Source organism: Neomonachus schauinslandi, chromosome 9 (genome assembly GCF_002201575.2).
Source record: "Neomonachus schauinslandi chromosome 9, ASM220157v2, whole genome shotgun sequence".
In the NCBI taxonomy this organism is placed as follows: domain Eukaryota; kingdom Metazoa; phylum Chordata; class Mammalia; order Carnivora; family Phocidae; genus Neomonachus; species Neomonachus schauinslandi.
The window spans coordinates 32,625,446-32,647,914 of NC_058411.1; the positions used below are offsets into that span (position 1 = coordinate 32,625,446).

The window sequence follows — 22,469 nt, forward strand, 5'->3', positions numbered from 1 at the left end:
TTTATTTATTTTACAGAGAGAGAGCACAAGCAGGGGGAGCGGCAGGCAGAGGGAGAGGGAGAAGCAGGCCCCCTGCCAAGCAGGGAGCCCGATGTGGGACTCGATCCCAGGACCCCAGGATCATGACCTGAGCCAAAGGCAGACACTTAACTGACTGAGCCACCCAAGTTGCCCTTATAAAGTCCAAATTCTTAACAGGGCTCACAAGGACCTACCTTATTAGATCCCTGCCTACCTCTCATGTCTCACCTCCCACCCCACCCCCTTCTTTCAGTTCCCAGATGTGGCATGTTCTTTGCCCCCTCTGAGCCTGCTGCCTGGACCACTTTCCCCTCTTCACCTGGTGACTCATCCTTCAAGTCTTGCTTAACCATATGCCACTTGGTTCAGGAAGTCTTCTCTGACCTCTTCCCCATTGCCCAGATTAGGACACTTCTGCCAAGTATCCTTGTAGTGAGGGCAGGAACAAGAGCTGTCTTGCCCACTTCATATTCCCCGTGCTTGCAATAATCCTAAAACATAGTGGCGGGAGTGGTGGTGGCGGTTAATAAATGAATAATCTGATGGTGGCCTGAAGAAATCTATGATACAAAGGGCACGCAGAGGAGGAGGAAGCTGGCAGCAGGTTCTAGAGGGAGGAAGAGAACCAGGAGACTAGAAGTCATAGAGGCCAAGGAAGTTAAGTTGACTTCCAGCTCCATGTGGCTCTTTTTACTCTTGAAAACCACCACCGAAGAGTCAAGGAGGAACAGACTCTAAACAAACATACCTCCGAACAGAAATGAACAATATAGGGGCGCCTGGGTGGGTCATCGTTAGGCGTCTGCTTTCAGCTCAGGTCATGGTCCCAGGGTCCTGGGATCGAACCCTACATTGGGCTCCTTGCTCAGCGGAAAGCCTCCTTCTCCCTCTCCCACTCCCCTTTCTTGTGTTCCCTCTCTCGCAGTCTCTCTCTCTGTCAAAAAAATAAATAAAATCTTTAAAAAAAAATAAATGAACGATATAAAGATTTAAAAATGGATGGAGTGATACTTCTGCTGTAGAAGGTGGAAAGGAAGAAAAGATGAGGGGGATACAGGTAAGTTTGCTGATTTGGTAGCTGAAGGACCATGTTCTCTATGAAGTCAGAGAAGTCACCTGTTAACAGCCCAAGGTTGCTGATAGGTTGAGTGACTTGAGAAGATGGAGAAGACGTGAACCACGTGTTGTAAGCTGAGAAGCAGTGTTCTGTGAAGCTTTTGAAGTTTCTTTGGGCCTCTGTGGGTGAAGGGGTCCCTGAGAGCTGTATTCTGGGGTGGGGGCAGAGAGACTGGTTGTCATTAGCATTTTTATGCAAGTATTGCTGGTAAATTGCCTAAAGAGCTCTCAGAAGACCTTAAATTCCCATGGCTCCAATTACTCATTTTTTTTTCTTTTTTTCTCATTTTAAAGCAACATCCACTTTTGTACCTAATTTTGTATCTGTAGTTTTGTATTCTTTTTTTTTTTTTTTTTTTAAGGGAGAGAAAGAGCATGTGCATGCAGGGTGGGGGGCAGTCAGGGGGAGCGGGAGAGAGAGCATCTTAAGCAGGCTCCATGCCCAGCATAGAGCCCAATGCAGGGCTCCATTTCACCACCCTGAGATCATGACCTGAGCCGAAATCAAGAGTCGGATGCTTTAACCAACTGAGCCAGCCAGGCACCCCGTATTCTCTTCTTAAATATGGTCCCACAAATTGCCTAAGCTTCTCTGGATCCATCCTTGACTGAGGGGAAACAAGTGATCACTGAAGCCAGCTGACGTTGAAGACCAGTGGTTGATAGTGGTTCTAGACTGCCAGGCTGTGTGATTTTCTCCAGAAATCAGAGATTTGGATTCTTCAAGGCTTGGCTTTTGCTAGACAGGTGTGATAATAGGACAAGGGAATTAGCAAGGAGAGCTGGAGGAGAAGGAAGTTAGGTTAGAGTGGGATGTTGGAAGGTAACATATCTGAGGAGCAGCAAGTTCATGTAATGACAGGGTGTCCAGATGTGACCCTTCTCATGGGAATGGGAGACCAAGGAGGAGTGAAGGAGGTCAGTGCTGAGGAGATCAAGGAACTGAGTCTGAGTGGACATACAGCACACTTTCAAATACTAGTGCTTTGGGCAACCCATATGTACCCATGGTTATCACCCTCTTACAGTACCATGATGGTATTTGAGTCAAGATATTTACTGTCTAATCATGAGGCAGAATTCTCATATGTTCAGTAAACAATCTTTCTTTCGTGCCAGACTGACATTAAACCTCTATGGTAGACATGGGCCCTGGCACAGGAAAGACACCTCTTCTTTGGGAATTCCCAGAGCTGGGCCGTCAGTGCACATGTCTGGACTATGTGAACAGTAATGCCCTTAGACCCAGGCAAGAAGGGCTCCTTCCCTCAGTCATGCACGTTAAAAAGCCCTACATTTCACAAAAATGCACTTGAAAGTAGTAAATTTATTTAAGAATGTGTGAACATCTCTGTTACTTGGGCTCTGATGCTCAGTTCTGACAGAACACCTGATACCCTAAACATCTGCTCTCATGCCTAACACTGTTAAAGCCCCCAGGAAAACAAGTTTTGACTGCCTCCAAATGCTTTAAAGGTGTTGTAGATGGTGCCGCTGCTCCTGAGTGCAGTGAGGGTTTGAACAGAGGAAGCGACTGGGGAGGAGAAAAGGCCAGTTAGGCACATTCATTCTCAGCATGAGGATCACAGATACTTGCATTAAAATGGGTATCATTTTCAGTAGTGCTGAGTGTCTATTTTTTCTTGTCTCTCTTCTTTTTCCAATGTGTGAGCTTGCAACACTTGTATCTGGAGGCTAAATAATAATTCATTTAACCTTTAAATTGATAGACATGAAGGTGTAGAGGAAACGTGAATGAAATATAATATCCATTGTTTACACTGACAACTAAATGGACATTGAATATTAGAATCATGAATGGTTTTATTTTTACAAAAATTCCTAGAATAAATTTTCAAAAGGTAAAAAACTTAGCTTTATTTAAATAATTTTTATTTAAAATGTTGATATTTGGGGCATCTGGGTGGCTCAGTCGGTTAAGCATCTGTGTTCGGCTCAGGTCATGATCCCAGCTGAAGGCAGACACTTAACCAACTGAGCCACCCAGGCGTCCCTATACTGCATTTTGCCCTTTAATTTGAATAAACAATTATTCTAGAAGGAAAATAACCTAAGACATTTAAGGTAATTTTTATTTTTGCATTTCTTTAATTTACATTTTTATGAAAACATTTAAATTGCATTTATTTTAAATACAATTATATTTTGTATTTTTTAAATTCTTTAGGTAACTAATTACTGCCACTAGAACACAAAATATTGGATGATTATAACAACATAACGATTTCGTTGAGATGGAAGCCATATGGAGCGGAACCACCCTCCCACTTTCTCCCCATTGGACTATGAAATGAGCAAGAAATAGGCTTTTATTGTATTAAGCTGGTAAAATTTAGCATTGTTTGTTACAGCAGTTAATCTACTCCTCCTATCCAAACAAGTTGTACCTCATGTTCTATGATCTCAGCTGATTGTTTTGTCTAAGAGATATCATATATCCATGTATAGAAAAAATAGATTATACACATAGATTAAAATTTGGATAAACACCTATGAAAGTATTATAACCAGGACTATTAAGACTCTGTACTAGGATGTTAGATTAGTTATCCCTGTGGAGCTTGAAATTAATGGAAGATGACAGATACTTGGAGTGGAGAAAAATACAATCAAAGCAGAGTCAAAATGTCACGTTAAAAAATGAGGAAATTGGATGAAAGTAGGTCAAGAAGACATCTGCCTTAAATCAGGAGTAATGGTAGGGGAATGTACGTAAAGAAGAAAAATGGTAGATGGGGTGCCTGGGTGGCTCAATCAGTTAAGCGTCCAACTCTTGATTTTGGCTCAGGTCATGATCTCAGAGTCCTGAGATTGAGCCCTACATCAGGCTCTGCACTGAGCATGGAGCCTGCTTGAGATTCTCTCTCTATCCCTCTGTCCTTTTCCCCACACCCAAAATAAATAAATAATTTTTTTAAATGGTAGAACATCAGCATTCAATATATGGCTTAATATATGTCAATATAATACTATTGTATCAGGACCTAGATTTCAACAATAAAGACCATTTATTGTGTCATATAACAATAAGTCTCAAGGGGGAATAGCTCCAGTCTTGGTTAATTCAGTGACTCACTAATTTATCATCAGCACCCCAGGTCCTTCCATCTTTCCCTCTACCATCCTCAGCATATGAGCTTGTTCTTTTGGCCATGACTCAAGATAATTGTGATAGATTCAAATGTCATATTCAGCCATGACAACATCCAACAGAAGAAGACAAAACATTTCTTGTGCCTCACTTTTTAGTCAACATCAAAACCTCTCCCAGAAGTTACCAACAAGGATCCTTCCACATCCCATGGGCCATGATTGAGGCACATGCCTTTTCCAAAACCAATCATTTGCGAGGGAAGTGTGATCACCATGATTACCTTGGACTAGCAGTTCACAGCCCTACTTGCACGTCAGAATTACCTGGGACTTTCGAAAATTTTTGCCCAAGAATACAACAATTAAATATTAATCTCTGGGGTAAGACCTAGTCATTGGCATTTTATGTTTTAAAGTAACCTAGGTTTGAAAACAACACTATAATGAGTTAATCAGTCACAGTGACAGTGGCAGCCCACACAGTCTACTGAAAGTACTAATAATTTTCGTATATTGAAGTGTAGTTGACATACAATATTGTATTAGTTGCAAGTGTGCAACATAGTGATTCAACATTTATATACATTAAAAAGTGGTCACCATAGGAGCACCTGGGTGGCTCATTCAGTTAAGCATCTGATTCTTGATCTCAGCTCAGGTCTTAATTTCAGGGTCATGAGTTCAGCCCCATGTTGGGCTCCATGTTGGGCATGGAGTCTACTTAAAAAAAAAAAAAAAAAATTTGAAAGGGTCACCATAATAAGCATAGCTACCATCTGTCACCATACAAAGTTGTTACATATTATTGACTATATTCCCTATGCTGTGCATTAAGTCCCCATTATTTACTTATTTTATAACTGGGAGTTTGTATCTTTTTATCTCCTTCACCTATTTCACCCATATCCCCCTCACCTCCCCTCTGGTACCTACTAGATAGTTCTCTGTATCTGGGTCTATTTCTGTTTTGTTTGTTCATTTGTTTTGTTTTTAGGTTCCACATATAAGTGAAATCATATGGTGTTTATCTTTCTCTGTCTTATTTTACTTAGCATAATACCCTCTAGATCCATCCATGTTGTCGCAAATTGCAATATTTCTTTCTTTTTTATGGCTGAGTAATATTTAATTGTGTGTGTGTATATATGTATACATGTATGTATATACATGTGTGTATATATGTGTGTATACATGTGTATATATGTATATGTGTGTATACATATACATATATGTGTATACCTACATATATGTGTATACCTACATATATATGTATATGTAGATGAATGGATAAAGAAGATGTGATATATACATACATATATATGTATACTATATATGTATATACTATATATGTGTGTGTATATATATGTATACATATATATACATATAGTATATGTATATGTACATAATATATCTATATATGTATATACTATATGTGTATATATATGTGTATGTGTATGAATGTATGTATATGTACATATGTATGTATATATAGATGAATGGATAAAGAAGAAGTGATATATATATATATATATATATTTTTTTTTTTTATCCATTCATGTATCAATGGACATTTGGGTTGCTTCCATATCTTGACTATTGTAAATAATGCTGCAATGAACATAGGGGTTCATATATCTTTTCAAATGAACATTTCTGCTTTCTTCAGGTAAATACTCAAGTAGAATTGCTGGATCATATAGCATTTCTTTTTGGGGGGGGTAGTCTATTTTTAATTTTTTGAGGAACTCCATATGTTTTTCATAGTGGCTGCACTAATTTGCATTCCCACCAGCAGGAAATCATTCATTTTCATTTCCAAGGAAAATGTGAAAATACTGTGCTTTTTAAAAAATGAAATTTATTTCCTATCAATCCTTCCCAGGGGCAACCTCTTTTATGTGTTCATTGTATATGATTTTAGACCTTTTTCTGTGCTTTCACAAACTTACGTATATACCCACAGAAAATATATGGTATCATGATATATGTGTGTAATCTTTAAATATAAATCTTATCTCCCACACACATTCATCATTCTGCATTTCATCAATTTATCCAATCATGTGTGTGTGTCTTCATATATGTGTGTATATACTTTTTAATATAATTATTTTTTGAGTAATTACCCCAAAAGAAAGTATACTAGTACTCCATTGTATGATTATATCAAAGATTAGTTTTCCCCAAATGGACATTTAGGTTGTTTCCACCTTTTTGCTAGTACGAAAAACGCCTCCTTACACATATGTGTTAATGTTACTGCAGATATTAAGAAGCAGAATTGTGGAATTGAAATGGCTTCACCATTTCTTCCACTCATACCAGCAGTATATAAAAATATCTACTTCCTAGAATTTTACCAACATTTTTTTAAAGATTTTATTTATTTGTTTGACAGCATAAGCAGGTGGAGCGGCAGGCAGAGGGAGAGGGAGAACCACACTTCCCACTGAGCAGGGAGCCCAACGAGGGTCTCAATCCCAGGACCCTGGGACCATGACCTGAGCCGAAGGCAGACGCTTAACGACTGAGCCACCCAGGCACCCCAGCATCCAGCTCTTGATTTCAGCTCAGGTCATGATCTCAGGATTGTGAGATGGAGCCCTGCCTTGGGCTCCACGCTAAGCATGGAGCCTGCTTAAGATTCTCTCTCTCCCTCTCCCTTTGCCCCTCCCCTCCCTCTCTCCCTCTTAAAAAAAAAAAAAGTTAAAGCTCTTTATATAATATGGCTACTACTTCTTTGTCTGAGATCCATCTATCACTGCAGCAGATGCCCTGGTGTACCAACCAGATTCCCCACTTCAGAAATGAAACACCTATACCCCAGATGCTGGGAGTGTTGGCAGCTGATAGCGCTCAGCTCAGTATCTCTCTAGAACTTGCCCTCATCAAAAAGAGCCACCTTGCCCAGGTCATGCCCCCTCCCTGGCTCCCTGGAAGCTGCCCACATCCAGTGACTGGGCAATGTGGTCTATAAAGGCCACCCTTCTTTCCTCAGTACAGGACAACTCTGTTCCAGAGCTCCCTGTGAGTTTAGGATCATTGAAGCCTTTGTTTTGACTGCACCACTAATCCACTTTGCCCGCCGCCCAACCATACTTCCATCAATCCCCCATAGTTATTGGTCCCAAGAGTACTCCCGGCAAGCTCCCTGTGTGCCATTTCCCAGGATACCTGGCTTAAATTACATGTATGTTCACCAATATCACTTGACTTTTAACTTTATTTCTGGTGTGTTTTTTAGATGTATCCCAACATTCCCATATGCTTTTTGCTCTTCATGTCTTAAAAAGGCCTTCCCTATTCTAAGGGCTTAAAGATATTCTCCTACATTTTCTTCTAATGCTTTTACTTTTTTTTTTCTTCTTAATCCATCTAGTACTTGTTTTTTTGAGTGGTGTGAAATCAGGAATCTAACCTTATTTTTCATTTGGATAGCTATTTTTCTAACAACGTTGAATAGTCCATGTTTTTCTCATTGATTTGAAATGCCACCTCTACAGCGGTCACATCCTCACACAACTCTTCCCCCTCACCACAGCTGAATGCTGTGAGTGAGCATCTGACCCCAGCCAAATCTGAGGTTCTGTTTTTTAAAAGATTTTATTTATTTATTTATTTATTTATTTATTTATTTATTTATTTATTTATTTATTTATTTATTTATTAGGGAGATAGCACAAGCTGGGGAGAGGGGCAGAGGCAGAGGGAGAAGCAGACTCACCACTGAGTAGGGAGCCTGACTCAGGGCTCAATCCCAAGACCCTGAGATCATGACCTGAGCCGAAGGCAGATGCTTAAGTGACTGAGCCACCCAGGTGCCCCCTGAGGTTCTTTAAATACTAAAAATAGGAAATTCTGCAGTGCCTCTTCAATGGTAGACAGAAGGAGATGTGAAGCTCGACAGTTTTCCACAGTCAGGTTTCTTGCCACTTACTCTGAAGTGAAGTCCACATCCAGAGAAAAGGAAATATTGTAGAGAGAGGGGCAGGGGGATGCTTGATGCCTGATCTCTAGTTATTTCTGAGCTATATCCCTGCCCTTTCCCACTTTTCATATCCAGCCTTTCCTTGAATTTATGAGCAAAATATTCTGTTATTTGGCTTAAGCTTGCTCAAAATGGGTGTCTACCTTGTAACTAAAAGAGACCAAATACACATGGTGGGTCTTCCAAGGTTTGGAGGCATATCAACGCTGAATACAGAGCTGAGTTGGACAAGGGCTAGTTACCAGCCAAGGTCATCTGTGACAGCTAGTCTTCCCTGAGGTAATCTGTGCTCTGGAACTGTTTGCTTCTTGACTTTATATGTATCTTCGGTTTCCTTTTCCTTTAGTTTCCCAGACAAGTTTTATTTTTTATTTTTTAGAATTTTTTAAAAAGTTTTTATTTATTTATTCCAGAGAGAGAGAGCAGAGGGAGGAGCAGAGGGAGAGACAACCATACTCCACACTGACCACAAAGCCCAACACAGGGCTCGATCTCAGGACCCCAAGATCATGACCTGAGCCGAAACCACGAGTCAGATGCTTGAGTGAGCAACCAAATGAGCTACCCAGGTGCCCCCAGACAAGTTTTATTTTTAAGAAATTTAGGCCAGGGTGCCTGGGTGGCTCAGTCGGTTAAGCGACTGCCTTCGGCTCAGGTCATGATCCTGGAGTCCCGGGATCGAGTCCCGCGTCGGGCTCCCTGCTCAGCGGGGGGTCTGCTTCCCCCTCTGCCCTCTTCCCTCTCGTGCTCTCTGTCTCTCATTCTCTCTCTCTCAAATAAATAAATAAAATCTTAAAAAAAAAAAAAAAGAAATTTAGGCCAGTCTCACTTGAGTCAAAGGGAAGAATTTTCCTCACCTGGGCTAGGCTAGGTAAGGGCTCCAGCGTATAAAAGAAGCCAGGAATCATGAAGGCAGTGGGCCTGCAACAGCTAGAGAGACACTTAGGAGCAGAGAAGTCTGGGACGACTGTGATCCCTGAGTCCTTCTCATCAGGAGCTTGTCTCCTATGTCCTGAGGGGCACTCTGCCAGGCAAGAAGCCATATCCAGAGCACAAGTAGTCGGGAAGGAAAATGACCTCTATGGTCATGGGAGAATCTAATGAGAAGCGGAAGTTGAACGGTAACTGGGTCACCAGATTCCTAATGTTGCCTGTGCTGGGCCAAGGCCTTTCCTTTGCTTGGTTGTTAACTTGGGACAAGTCTCTTCTGGAAACATGACAAGAGGCCAGGGCTGGGACTTGTTCCTCACCCAGGCTGCGCAGACTAGACAATGCTTTTGGTGTTGAGCAGGAAGTTACAGAGGTACAAGATGAAGCCCAAGCACATGGTGGTTCCCCAGGAGTGGTTTGAGGGAGACTGTGTCTCGTGGAAGTGCCTGAAGGCCACAGGAAATGACAGAGTCTGGATCTGCACAGGGGAACAACTGTTGTTTTATATTATGAAAATACCAACAGCATGTAAATCAATACCCACACCTAATTTTTTTTCTCATTTTTAGTATTCTTTGCTGCTCAGCTGTCATATATTTGGTGTCACAACTGTCAGGTACAAATGCATCCAGGGACGCCTAAGTGGCTCAGTTGGTTAAGCGGTCTGCCTTTGGCTCAGGGCGTGATCTCTGGGTCACGAATGGAACTCCCCCCCCCCCCCCCCCCCCCCCCCAAATCCGCCTCTACCTCTGTCCTTCCCACCTCCCCATGCTCTCTCTCGCATGCTCTCTCTCTCAAAAAATATAAATAAATAAAATTTAAAATATATATATATATATATTCCCTGGCCAAATAACATTTCACAGGCTTCTTTGAGAGGCAGTGTATTTCAAGTAGAGTCATTCTTTAGGAAAGAAGGGATCTACAGTATGGAAGTTACGATTAGGAAAATTGCACTGGAGCAGTATCTAGGTTTTCCAGAGAGCAGGGTTAGGCGATACCGCAGGGGATGATCCCACCCCCACTCCAAAACTCCAGAGGAAGGATTTCTCCACCAAACACCATGACCTTAAGGTTAGCCCTCAGCCCCCAAAGTTCCTAAGGCTATTAGACTAGGGAGAGCAAAGTCCTACCCTCTTGGGTGCCAGATTCTCATGCAAATTGCCTTCATCTGTGTCCCCAGCTCATCTGGATTCCTCCTAGCATTAGACCCTGAGGATCTTACATTCAAGCTGCCATCTTGGCCCTGAGGTCTAGGCTCTACTCCCACACTATTCCCAACCCCTGTACTCCAGATTGAGGCTAAAAGCCCCTTGCCTCCAGCAATTGACCCCATGTCCCCTGAGTATCTTAGAAAAATATACAAAAAGGTTTTCGTATTTCAGATATTTGATGCAAATCAAAAATAGGATGACCTTCATTAAGCCAATCATGCTAGCAAGTAACCTGGCAAACATGGTAAGTTGATGAAATGTAATAGCCCAAAGGATTCTAAACACACATAATGTAAGGATTCTATATAGTTTAAGGAACAGTCTTTGAATGTGTTATCACTGTGTTCTCTGTGAAAAAGATGTTCCATAGAAGACTCCAATTTAATAAAAATGACTATATTTGAATGTGTGACAGTGGAGGAACCCAGCCTGGGGAGCAGGTATACTCAAGAGCCGTACACCACCAATCCCAATACCAGTGTCGTCTGGCTGTGGCAGCTGGAGCCAACGCCTTGCAGCCCATGTGGCTTTGTTTCTTCTGCTTAAAGCCAGCCCCGTCTGACACGCATAAACATCCCCACCCCAAGCCCGCCCCTCTTGCCTCAACGTGCCACTGCTTAATAGCTCTTAAAGGAGCACACAGGTGTGAGTCCTCGTTCTCACACCCATGGTCTGCTTGTTCTTCCTGCTGGGCAGAAAGCAACTCTACATGCTTGCCTTCCATGGCCCCCACTCCTGGTTTTTTGATTTATGCTTGTTCCTCCAGCCCAGAGGACACATCCAGGATCATCCATGCCCTGCATGCTCTTCACCAGCCCTATCTCCCATCCTTGCATGGTCCTTGCCTGTTTTGTTTTGTTTTTTCATCTCCTCTTTTTTTCCCTTTATTTTTCGCCAGGCTTTTCATGGGGACCCAACAGCCTGTGAGGCACAGATTGTAGGTCCCAGTAGTGAACATATATTAGTTGATTCCCCAGTATTACCACCCCCCACCCACCCCTTTGCCCATTCATGTTCCTGGATTTTTCCTTGAGGGAATGTGTTGCTTCCTCCACCGAGGGAAGCAATAGAGCACAGCAATTGAGAGAGCAGATTCTAGAGTCAGACTACCTGGGTCCATTCCACCACTTAACCAGCTGTATGAACTTTAGCAAGCTACTTCACTTCTCCATGCCTCATCAGTAAAATGGAGATAAAAATAGTACCTACCCCAGAGAGTTCATGTGAGGGTAGCTAATCCTAATTAATTTAAGTGCTCTATGTTAGCTACTATTCTTCCCCATTGGGTAGGTTGGGTGGGATGGCCCCCAGCTCAGATGTGGATAATGATTGACTTAAGCCAATTAACATAGCCCATCTGTAGTATTCATTCAGGTCAATGAGGCACAAGGAGATTTGCTGGGGCTTCAGGAAAGAAAAGTTTCATCTTTTTTCAGGACCATGTCTCTTTGCCTGATTTGTACAAACCAACAGTAAAAAGACATTTGTGAGACAAGGGAAAATTGAACCCCAAGAGTTAACTTCTATTCAAGAATTATTAATGTTTTCAGGAGTGACAACAGCATTGTGGCTGTATAAAAAAAAGTTCTTATTTGGATATGCACATTAAAGTATTTTTGGGTGAATGTACAATGTCTGGAATGTGCTTGAGAATATCCCACCTCACCCCCAGAAAAAAAAGTCACGGGGGAAGTTGACAAAACGTTAACCATGTTGAAGCTGGATGATGGGTAGGTACATGGGGATTCATACTACTTGTTATTCTTTTATCTATTTGAAAAATCTATGTAATAAAAAGGTTGTTTGGTTTTTTTTTTTTTAAGTCTCCTTGCTATGGAAGGAAAGGGCATTTTTGTCACCAGAGGCCCTTTGGATGCTTTAGAACTAGAACCAATAACATGACTTTTTGTGTCAGCTGAAAGATCAGGCACATCTGCACCTGCCTCTTCTTGGTGAACTTTAGCACTTGAGGCAAGAAGCAGGTGGTAGAGACGCAGCATAGGAGAACAAGGGAGGCCAGGAGAGAGAAGAGCTGTGATTTTAGGTCGAGGATTTTTCAGGCAGGGCTGGTCTTTGTGCATCTATGTATCAAATTAAATGAAGTTCTATATTACCTCTGGCCTTAATCTGTAGCGGAGATCAGCATCTGTGTGATTTAAGTCCCTCCGGTGATATCTTTGATGATAAAATGGGAGAGCTGGAAGAAACTAGAATAAATATCCAACTAAACCACCTTATTTTGCACCCAGATGCAATATTATAAGAAGGTTATGGGTGGGTGGGTCGGATGAGCTACTACTCATTAAACTAGAAGGCTGGCTTCCCCACTTTGTTCCATTTCTCCCTGGCTACCCTGACAAAATAAATAAGGCAACAAGATGAGTGCACAGTTTTTATTTTCTCTAAAATTTTAGGTAAAGAGAACTTTGTAGAAAGAAACCATCTACGTGATTGAAAATGAGAAGGCCCAAACTTACTCAATATTATGTCAATTATATCTCAATAAATCTAGAAAAAAAATTTTTTCAACTCTTAAAAAGAACCAGAAAGAGAACATGGGAAGGTCCAGCTTCATGCAGTGGCTCCAGGATGCTCAGAGAAAGAAACCAAAGTCGGCCAAGAATAAGCCAAGATTTTCCTGAGTTGGTGTAGCCTCTAGAGTTGTGACTAGTATCTCAAATTAAAAGGAGCCCAGAGTTTGGGTCTCTAGCCCCGGGAAATACAGTATGTCACTCTGACGCTCCTGTCACATCAACTGAGCATGCTGGCTGGTGTTTCTGGTATTGGTGAGGAAACTGACTTAATTTCCCACACTCTTCTGCCATCCCTGTGCCCAGCCTGGCATCTGGCCAATCTTCCTGCCCAGAGAGGGCAGCTGACTCTGCAAGTCTTGGAGAAGAAGGCTCCATAGGTGTGTGAACATCTTGTTCACCATGAACCAGCCTCACAAGAGTGTTGGGTGTGCAAAGGTTTCCAGAAGAGTCGGGAGAATCGGAGCAGGGCAGGATTCTCAAGAGCAGCCAACCAGGAGGATGATCCTTTCGAGGTGGCCTTCTCCTTGGTCCTCTTTCATTAAGGCATGCACTAGGCCTGATAAAGCTGTGGCTCCTCCACCAGCTCTACTCCCACTGGATTCCTAAAAGTTCACAGCTGACATTCCACAAGCGCTCCGCCGTTTCGTTATCTCGAGCCTTTGGAGACACCCAGGCCTTCTTGCAGTCACTGGAGGGCAGAGAAAGAGAACGAACATCCAGGAGTGGAAAACGACAGTCTGGAAAAGTTTATGGCCTCTTTCTTAGGATATATTTCTAAATGTGTAAGATACATCGGATGAAAAGGAACTAAGTGTATTGAAATGTAGTTTTAAAGTATTTTAAAAACAGGTGCGTGATAGAGTAATAAGGAGGCTTCTTTGTTAATGTATTCTATAACAAGAGCTTGTGCTGTGTCTGATAGCCACCAGCCTTTGAAGTAGGGGTGAGCAGAAGTGACACCGTGAGACATCTGCACCAAATGCCATGTGACGCGAAAATATTTCGTTTTATTGATGACAAAGGCACAGGTAGCACTGTGACTCCTGCAGTTTATGGTCTACGTTTGTCATCAAAGGAAATGTCAAATTTCAGGGGGAGGTTAGTGAAATTGAAGACACAATTATCTTCCCATCCAACTTCACAGACCCCTTGAATTCTATCCGTAGATCCACCTGTGCCCGATGAACCCCAGCCTAAGCACCCTGTACTCTTTTGTTTTGTGGGGAGCAGGGGATGGGGAAGGGGCTAGATGGAGAAGGAGGTGGGGGCAGAACATAGCGCTCATGATGTTTTTCTTTAAATAGTTTTTTTTTTAATTATAAAAGTTCTGTACAACACTTGGAAAATACAGTGCTGATAAGGAAGAAAAGCCTATTTACTTTTTCTTATACTCTTGTTTGCTTTGTGCATGAATATAGACTTTCTCTCTTCCGTCTGCACAAAACTAGGATCATATTGTATTTAGTATTGAGGGAGGATATCTTTCTCTTGTTAAAAATGTATATTTTAGGGACACCTGAGTGGCTCAGTTGGTTAAGCATCTGCCTTCAGTTCAGGTCATGATGCCAGGGTCCTGGGATCGAGTCCCACATCGGGCTCCTTGCTCAGTGGAGCCTGCTTCTCCCTCTGCCTGCCGCTTGTGCTCTCTCTCTGACAAATAAATAAATAAAATCTTTTTTTAAAATGTATATTTCAATTATCAAGTTATAAGAAATATGTGACCTTTAAAAAAATTTTTTTAGGGTGCCTGGGTGGCTCAGTTGGTTAAGCGACTGCCTTCGGCTCAGGTCATGATCCTGGAGTCCCAGGATCGAGTCCCGCATCGGGCTCCCTGCTCGGCAGGGGGTCTGCTTCTCCCTCTGACCCTCTTCCCTCTTGTGCTGTCTCTCATTCTCTCTCTCAAATAAATAAAATCTTTAAAAAAAATTTTTTAATAAGGAAATACCTGGAATAAAAGGTTAAAATCCTCCTTCACACTCCCCTGACTCTCAAACTCCCTGGAAGTAACTACTACTTACAGTTTATTGTGTATCCTTCCAGACTGTCTTCTATGTATTTACAATGAATACTTACATAGTTCTGTATTGCATTTTTTTCTCACAATATTATATCACCGACATTTTCTGATTAATTGAATATTATTTGGAAATGTTTTAGCAACTGTATAATATTTTATCACATACTTAGAGCAGTGATGTTAAACACCTAGATATCAGGGTAGCATTGTCTTAGAGAAAGATGATGTGACCCACATGTGTAATTTTAAATTTTCTAGTAAAATTTTTTAAAGTATATTTTCTTTATTTTTTTAAAGATTTTATTTATTTATTTGACAGAGAGAGAGACACACCGAGAGAGGGAACACAAGCAGAGGGAGTGGGAGAGGGAGAAGCAGGATTCCCGCTGAGCATAGAGCCCAATGCAGGGCTCGATCCCAAGACCCTGGGATCATGACCTGAGCCGACGAAGGCAGACGCTTAACTGACTGAGCCATCCAGTGCCCCAAAATAAATAAAAATCTTAAATAAATAAATAAATGGTGTGCCAATGAACAGCCTTGAACAAATGGGACAGAATAGCAGATTGGGATGGATCAAGTCATGGAATGGGAAGGAGATTTAATCTTGGGCTTCCTTTTATTCCCAACCTCTGATTGCCCGTTGAGTCTGTGGCGAGATTCAACAGTGAAATGCCTATTTCTGCTTTCCAACAGATGATGCCAGTCTTGGCACTACTGGGAGAGAGTTCACCCAAGGAGAGAGGTGACCTTGCCCCAGTGCTTTGTGCTAAGTGGTATTAAAGAATTCATGAAAGAAGGCGGTCAAAAGCTTCACGGAGAGAAAAGGATCCAGAGGGCCTGTTAATGTTCTTTCCAAGGCATAACCAATAGGGACAGTCCTTCCTAGAAGCTCTCAGAAATCTACAAAGCTTACCTGGAAATGTGGTACACAGGTATAAAACAAAAGTTTCTGATGCGAGCTCCCTTGGAAAAGTAACAGCACTTGGTTTGCAGGCCCAGCCCAAACCTGGATTCCATGATCAGGCACAAACTTGGCCTCTAGGGTCGGGTGCAGTGCCCAGGGAGCGCTGTGCCTCACCACATACCCAGGTGATGGAGAAAACCAGGACCGCCTCCACGTACCTGAAGTACTTGCCACTCAGCGGCTCCAGGCCCTCAGCCAGGGCGCAGTGCAGGCTGGTCTGCGCCCCCTCCCGTGCCGACTTGACGAAGGGGGAGAAGATCCTCCAGAGCAGGCACAGCAGGAAGGAGTGTCGGACTAGCTCAGAGCTGACGACGCCTGGGTGCACAGCGTAGGTGGTGACCCCCGTGCCTAGGGCAAAGGAAGCATAGTTAGTTCGGGGGCACATCTGAGCCCAAAGAAACAGCTCATCTCCTGCAGCAAAATGCACAAGTGGGAAGGGACTCAGAGAACGAAACCCCAGGTTCAGAAGGTGCCTCTCCTAGCCAGGTAGAATCTGATAGGAATTAATTGATCTCTCCCAGAAAGATCTATTGCCTTCTCAGCCTTCTGTGAACCACAAGGAGTGCTTGATTGAAGGTCCTTTTATTTCAATGTCACCTTTACTCTGTGGCTTAAGTATTAATAGTAGAAAAAAACACAGGTAGTAGTAGGAGGAAGAGGAGGAGTATCAATTATTAACAGTGGTATCCTTGAAATTTCTATAGAAGGGGCTTAGGGGAAGCAACTAGTTAGAAGGCAGGAGGCTAGGACCTTGTTTTGAGCTGCAATTGCTGGGCAAGTGCATTTTATGGGGTATAGATTGAGGGGTGTTGATGGAGGTAATGGATGTTAACAGGACCCCAAGACACCCCCTGGTGCCTCTACTATCTTTAGTACTTATTATGACCAGGGGCTGTGCTACGGGCTTCACGGGCATTATCTTATTTAGTTCTCAAAGAGGCTTGGAAGGTGTCCATTTATAGTTGTGGAAACTGAGCCTTCATCACAGACAGGCTATGTAAATTGCCCAGTCATACCTAACAGGCTGTAGGACTAAGGCCTGAACTCTGATGAAGAGTAAAGAGCATAGACTCCAGAGCTAGACTATCTGTATTTGAATCCTGGCTCAGCTAGGAAACTTGCTTGGTCAAGTTTCTTAATATATCTGTGATGAGATATAGCTATCTCTTCATTTGTAGAGTGGGGGAAACCTACCTCATAGGAATGTTGTATTAAATGAGTTTAGACATGTATAATAATATGGCACATACAAAACTCTCAATTATTATTATTATTATTTCTTCTAATAATTACCCTACTCAACTACCTTCTGCATTCTGATAGTAAATACCATTGTTCCCAGACTCTGACTGATTCCCGGTGGCAAATGGTCTCCAGATTTTATAGATTCCTAACCCTTGTTCCAGTTTAAGCTTTGCGAGGACAAGAATTGTTTTTAGTCTGTTTATAATCTCATTCTCCTTAGTGTATAAAGCTACCACTGAAAGGTGCATGTTTGACATCTTGACTTCAGAAGTTTCTGTGAATCTCTAATCTAAACAGAAGACCTTGCTTTTGCTATCTTAGCCATGGCCCTTTCTCCAGTCTTACCTTGGAGCCTCTTGGCCAGCTCACGTGTAAAAAGCACATTGGCCAGCTTGCTGTGGCAATAAGCCAAACCTCGGCTGTAGCGCTTCTCACCCTGGAGGTCATGGAAGCGAATCTTGCCAGCATGGTGAAGCACTGATGACAGGTTTACCACCCGTGAAGGGGTGGACTCCTTCAGCCGCTCCAGGAGCAAGTGGGTGAGAAGAAAGTGACCTGCGAGGAAAGCCAGCAAGGGAGACTGAAGAGTGGCGTGGTAGCCCAGGCTCAGGGGGTGGAAGCTGATGATAGGACTTCAGTAATAGCTCACTATCTTCTGGGTATGAACAAATTTTGGTGCTATGATAACCCAGTGCAAATGATCATTCAGTGTGAGCTAGTGTATTCCTACACTAGCTAGGCCCAGAGCTAAACTACAGATAAGGCAATACACCTAATCTGTATTTATTTGTCCCTCTGCCCTGTCCCAGTCAGAAGAAATGCTGCCTGCTGGCTTCTGACCACCCTTTGGCCATGATCACACAACTGAGGGTCCAGGTACATTCACGTACGGAAGGAAGGATGGAATAGTCAGGGAAAATAATTTGCCTAAGACCAGAGAACATGTTCCATGATCTCCTCACTAGAGCCATCACCTTGAATTCTGAACCCCAGCCTCATTCATACCTTAGGTCTTCAAGGTCTGCCTCCTCCATGGTCCAACCCTTGACTTGCTTGGCCCTCAGTTATAGATGTGACCCTCTCCAGCCAAACACAGACTCCTGCACCCACCATGCCTGACCCTGCTTGGCAAGCCTTGCACTACCACAGCCCCATCTGAGAATGACATTCTTCTTGGTATCTCTCAAGTTTTGGGGTTTCTCAATGGTACAGGTAGGAGGATCTCACTTTTCTGTACTGGTCAGTGGAAAAATAGCAAAAAACCAATATGTCCAGTCTATTTGAATCCTGGGGTCTGTGAAGACCACTAGAGATTCTCAGTACTCGTATAGGGTCATCTCCATACAGAAAACAAGATGGGGTTTGTCTTGTTTTTCAGTCACTCGAAAATACTTACCTGGGCACCTGGGTGGCTCATTCAGTTAAGCAGCCAATTCATGATTTGGGCTCAGGTCATGATCTTGGGGTCCTGAGATTAAGCCCTGTGTCAGGCTCTGTGCTCAGTTGGGAGTCTGCTGGAGATTCTCTCTCTCTCTCTCTCTCTGATCCTCCCCCCAATTTATTCTTTCTACTTCTCTCTCTAAAATGAATAAATGAATCTTAAAAAACAAACTTACCTAGGTGATTGACTCCCAAGTGGGTTTCAAAGCCATCAGCTGTCTTAGAATATGGACACATCATCACCCCTGCATTGTTGATCAGAATATGGAGCTGCTTTTCCTCTGTAGAGGAAAACCAAGGAGACCCTGTAGTTAGCACAGAGCATACTAGCTGCCTGTTGCAATCCTGAGTATTTTCTCCTTGCCCTCGGATCTATCTCAGTGATATTTAATAAACACTGTCATTGGGTTTCTAAATTTAGCTACTGATATCTTCCTGGACACCACTCATTCATCATTCATTCATTCATTCAGCAAATGTATACTGAGTACTGACTCTGGGCCAGGCCCACTAGGCTATGCACTGGACATATAGTCATAAAACAAGACAGACATGGTCCCTGTCCTTCATTAATTTCATAGGCCTTGGTGGAGCTAGTCATTTTCCAAAATACAGAAGAATTCTGGCAACAGCTAGTGTCTGTGGCCACAGAAGGTTGATTCTCAGAATTAGAGAAGAGAGTGACATCAGGGCCACACCTTGATGCCAAGCTGCAAGCCCAGACAGAGAGCCCGACTTTCCCATTGTTGAGGAAAAGGATGATAAGGATCCTACCCAGCTTGTCCACTGCCAGTTCCTTGCCCTGATGGTTCAAGTGGCAGAACCTGTCCAGGGGGATTCATGGTGGCTCTGATGTAAGGGTCCCAGGTGGCACAGGGTGGAGCAGCCACTCCCACACCCAGCTTCCTGCTTTTCTGTCTATTCACAGGGGACTTACCTGCCAGAAAGCCCTCAGCAAAGCCTCGGATGGATTTGGTATCAGATAGGTCCAGTTTCCGCACCAGCACCTGGGAATTCTTTGTATCAGCTCGGATTTCACTGGCTGCAGACTCCCCCTTCAGTACATCTCGGCAGGCAATGTATACGCGGGCTCCTGGGGCCAAAACAAAGAGAGAATAATATGTTCAGACCCTAGGCTGAAAAAGAGGATGTAAGCTTGTGACTAGGGGACAGAGCATTCTCCCAGCCCAGCCATTCCTATACAGTGAGGGGCTAGTTCACTGCCTCAGGATTCTCAAAAGTAGAACTGCTCAGTCCCTTTGCTGTCAGCTTAACCCGAGCCTGGGAATCCTGGTTTTTACACGCTGGTATTTGATGTTGCTTGGTACCTCCTTTTAGCATAACTGATTTGACCAATATTATACATGGACATCATTATTTCCCTTTATACACTAGGGAAAGAGAAGGGGGGGGAAGTTTGTTTAAGGGTACCGAGTAAGTTGGTGTCAGAGCTGGACTTGAATTCCAGGTTCCTTGAATTCCTGACCAGAACCTCCAAGCCCAGGAGGAAAGAGATGGAAATGTGGACAGAAGTCCCAATGAGAGGGCGCCTGGGTGGCTCAGTCATTAAGTGTCTGCCTTCGGCTCAGGTCATGATCCCAGGGTCCTGGGATCGAGCCCCGCATCAGGCTCCCTGCTCGGCAGGAGGCCTGGTTCTCCCTTTCCCACTCCCCCTGCTTGTGTTCCTGCTCTCGCTCTCTCTCTCTCTGTCAAATAAATAAATAAAATCTTTAAAAAAAAAAAAAAGAAGTCCCAATGAGAAAGGCAGGACGCACTGTCCTATGAACATGGAAGGGGAACGACTTGCCTCTGCGAGCCAGCTCTCTGGCTGTCTCCTTGCCGATGCCCGTGTTGGCGCCGGTGATCACCACTACCTTCCCGGGAAGCTGCACGTTTGATCTACAAACCCCACCAGCAAAGAACTTCCTACAGGCAAGGGAAACAAAAGCATTCATGCACCATCCTTCCCAATTCCAGACTGAGAGCAACAGAAAATCCATCCAGCCTCAAAGAGAAATTTCTTTAAGTTGTCATCAGGAGACCCAAAGAAGCTAATCTTCAGGGGACACTGTTTCCCCACTGGGCATCCTGCTCATCAGCTCAGGTTGGAAGGTCATGTGTCCAGAAACTACAAATGATCATTTGGACGAGCTGAATAAGTGCTCTTGAGCCAGGGCCAATGGAGACCTCCCTTGTTAGATAACACAGATGCCTAGCCCTCATCTAGAGGTTCCCAGAAGTCAGCTTCCTCCTCTAACCTGCATTTAAAACATGTGGATGATGAGCATTAGTGGAATCAGTGGTCCTGAGCTCTAGGTCTTCAATAAGCATCAACAGTGAGTAATTGATTAACAGTGCTACAAATACGGTCTTGGGCTTCCTCTCCAGTTTTAGAGAGCCGACATCTTCAGAGGTTTTCTGCTGTCCTCCTAGAGATTCCATTCTAGCCACAGCACCCAGAAAGAAACTTATCTTGTTCAGATGTCTGTGAAGAGAGCATCCTCTCACATAAAGTTGATTTGATGAGTTCCAAAAAAGAGAACGGGAACAGGGCAGAACTAACATTTCCTGAGCATCATCTGACTGCTCGGCACTAGGCTAGGCACTTTCTGTAGATAACTTATTTCAATCCTCTTGACCACTCCAGCATTATCCCTGTTTTATAGTGGAGAAGACTGAGGGTCAAAGAAGTTCAAGTCACTTGCTAGTAGTGGCAAACTTGGAACTTAAACCCAGGTTTCTATGCCAGGACGTAGAGCAACACTCTGTTCCTGATATGTCCATTTAATCTTCTTTATTGTCAGCAATTTTCAAATTTTTCACTCAGAACACACATTTCTGTGACACCTTCAGACATCCCACAGCAGAAGACCCATCCTGAATCATTAGTTGAGGGTAGTCTCAAAGGTAAGAGAGTTTGTTTCCTTTGCAAAATGCCTGGTACTTAACAATGAGTCCCTCAGCAATGACCTCCCATAATAACCCAGCAGGGCTACCTTGATCAGGGGCAGTGAAGAAAGGACCTAGGGACCTTCAGAGAAACCCAAGGGAATAGAGTGAAAGAGCAAGCACTCCCACCTCAGTTGTCTGTCAAGCGACTTCATAGGGTCAGCTGTCCACAGCATCAGCATTCAAAAGAGCCCCTTCTCTCCCAGCCCTAGGTGCTTCCTTCCCATTTTCCCACCAGGGTATTCCTGACGACCTCCTTCCTGCTTTTTCTGCCTGACCTTCCCTCCCTCAGCCTCCATCCCTTTCTCTTCTTTCAGCAGCTGAGAACTCATCGATTTACAAGCTCTGTGTCTCCCAATCCAGGGCTTTGCAAAAATATTCCATGAGTTACTGAAATAAGACAAACCTGATGGATGGAGCTCTGAAGTACAGGAAAGAAAGGAGGGAGGTGAGCAGTCCCAAAATAACCAGCATCTTTTCAACTTCTTTAGTTGCTGCTGCTTTAGCAAAAGCAACTTGGACTCCAAGTCTGGTTCAAGCTCCTGATCTGACTCCAACTCCTGGCTGCTTGGCGCTGCCTCTCCCTCCTCCAGCTCCTCTCACTCCAGGGTGCTCGGCAGCAGCCTGACTCTATCTAAGCTTGGCCCAGAATCCTATTTAAATCCGAGAGCTGTCAGAGCACAGCCTGCTGGGAGTTGTAGTCCTCGGGGAAGAGGCCGGTAGAAGGGGCAGAACGTCACACTTACTGGCAAAGGGAATGAGGGAAAAATAGAGCAACTACCTGCTAACTCTCCACCCTCAATTATTTCTCTTATCTGTGGAATGTGTTCTCCCGACATCCCCCACCCCTATTCCTGCAAGACAGAATATTTTTAACTTTAGCAACAGACCCAATGACACTTGGAATACAAGTGTGATTAAAATAGAAAGAAAG

The 22,469-nt window shown here is 43.4% G+C and overlaps 1 protein-coding gene across 1 annotated transcript; it reads right to left on the bottom strand.

The window, feature by feature from the left end:
- Positions 1 to 12,769: 12,769 nt before the first annotated feature.
- RDH12 (retinol dehydrogenase 12) lies at positions 12,770 to 22,154 on the bottom strand. The gene is made up of 7 exons (XM_021679522.2): positions 21,942 to 22,154; positions 20,394 to 20,512; positions 19,524 to 19,679; positions 18,763 to 18,867; positions 17,492 to 17,701; positions 16,060 to 16,249; positions 12,770 to 13,605 (listed from the first exon to the last, which is right to left on the bottom strand). The coding sequence occupies exons 1-7, from the start codon at positions 22,007 to 22,009 to the stop codon at positions 13,503 to 13,505; spliced, it is 951 nt and encodes a 316-aa protein (XP_021535197.1). The 5' UTR covers positions 22,010 to 22,154; the 3' UTR covers positions 12,770 to 13,502.
- Between the last annotated feature and the right edge of the window lie 315 nt (positions 22,155 to 22,469).

Bases quoted from the DNA above. Each gene is read 5' to 3' on its own strand.
- RDH12 (XM_021679522.2), bottom strand. From the start codon at position 22,009: ATGCTGGTTATTTTGGGACTGCTCACCTCCCTCCTTTCTTTCCTGTAC. The intron at 20,513-21,941 runs GTTTGTCTTATT...CCTTGCCTGTAG, and splicing joins TTCAGAGCTCCATCCATCAG to GAAGTTCTTTGCTGGTGGGG. The intron at 17,702-18,762 runs GTAAGTTTGTTT...CTTTCCTCGCAG, and splicing joins CTTGGGAGTCAATCACCTAG to GTCACTTTCTTCTCACCCAC.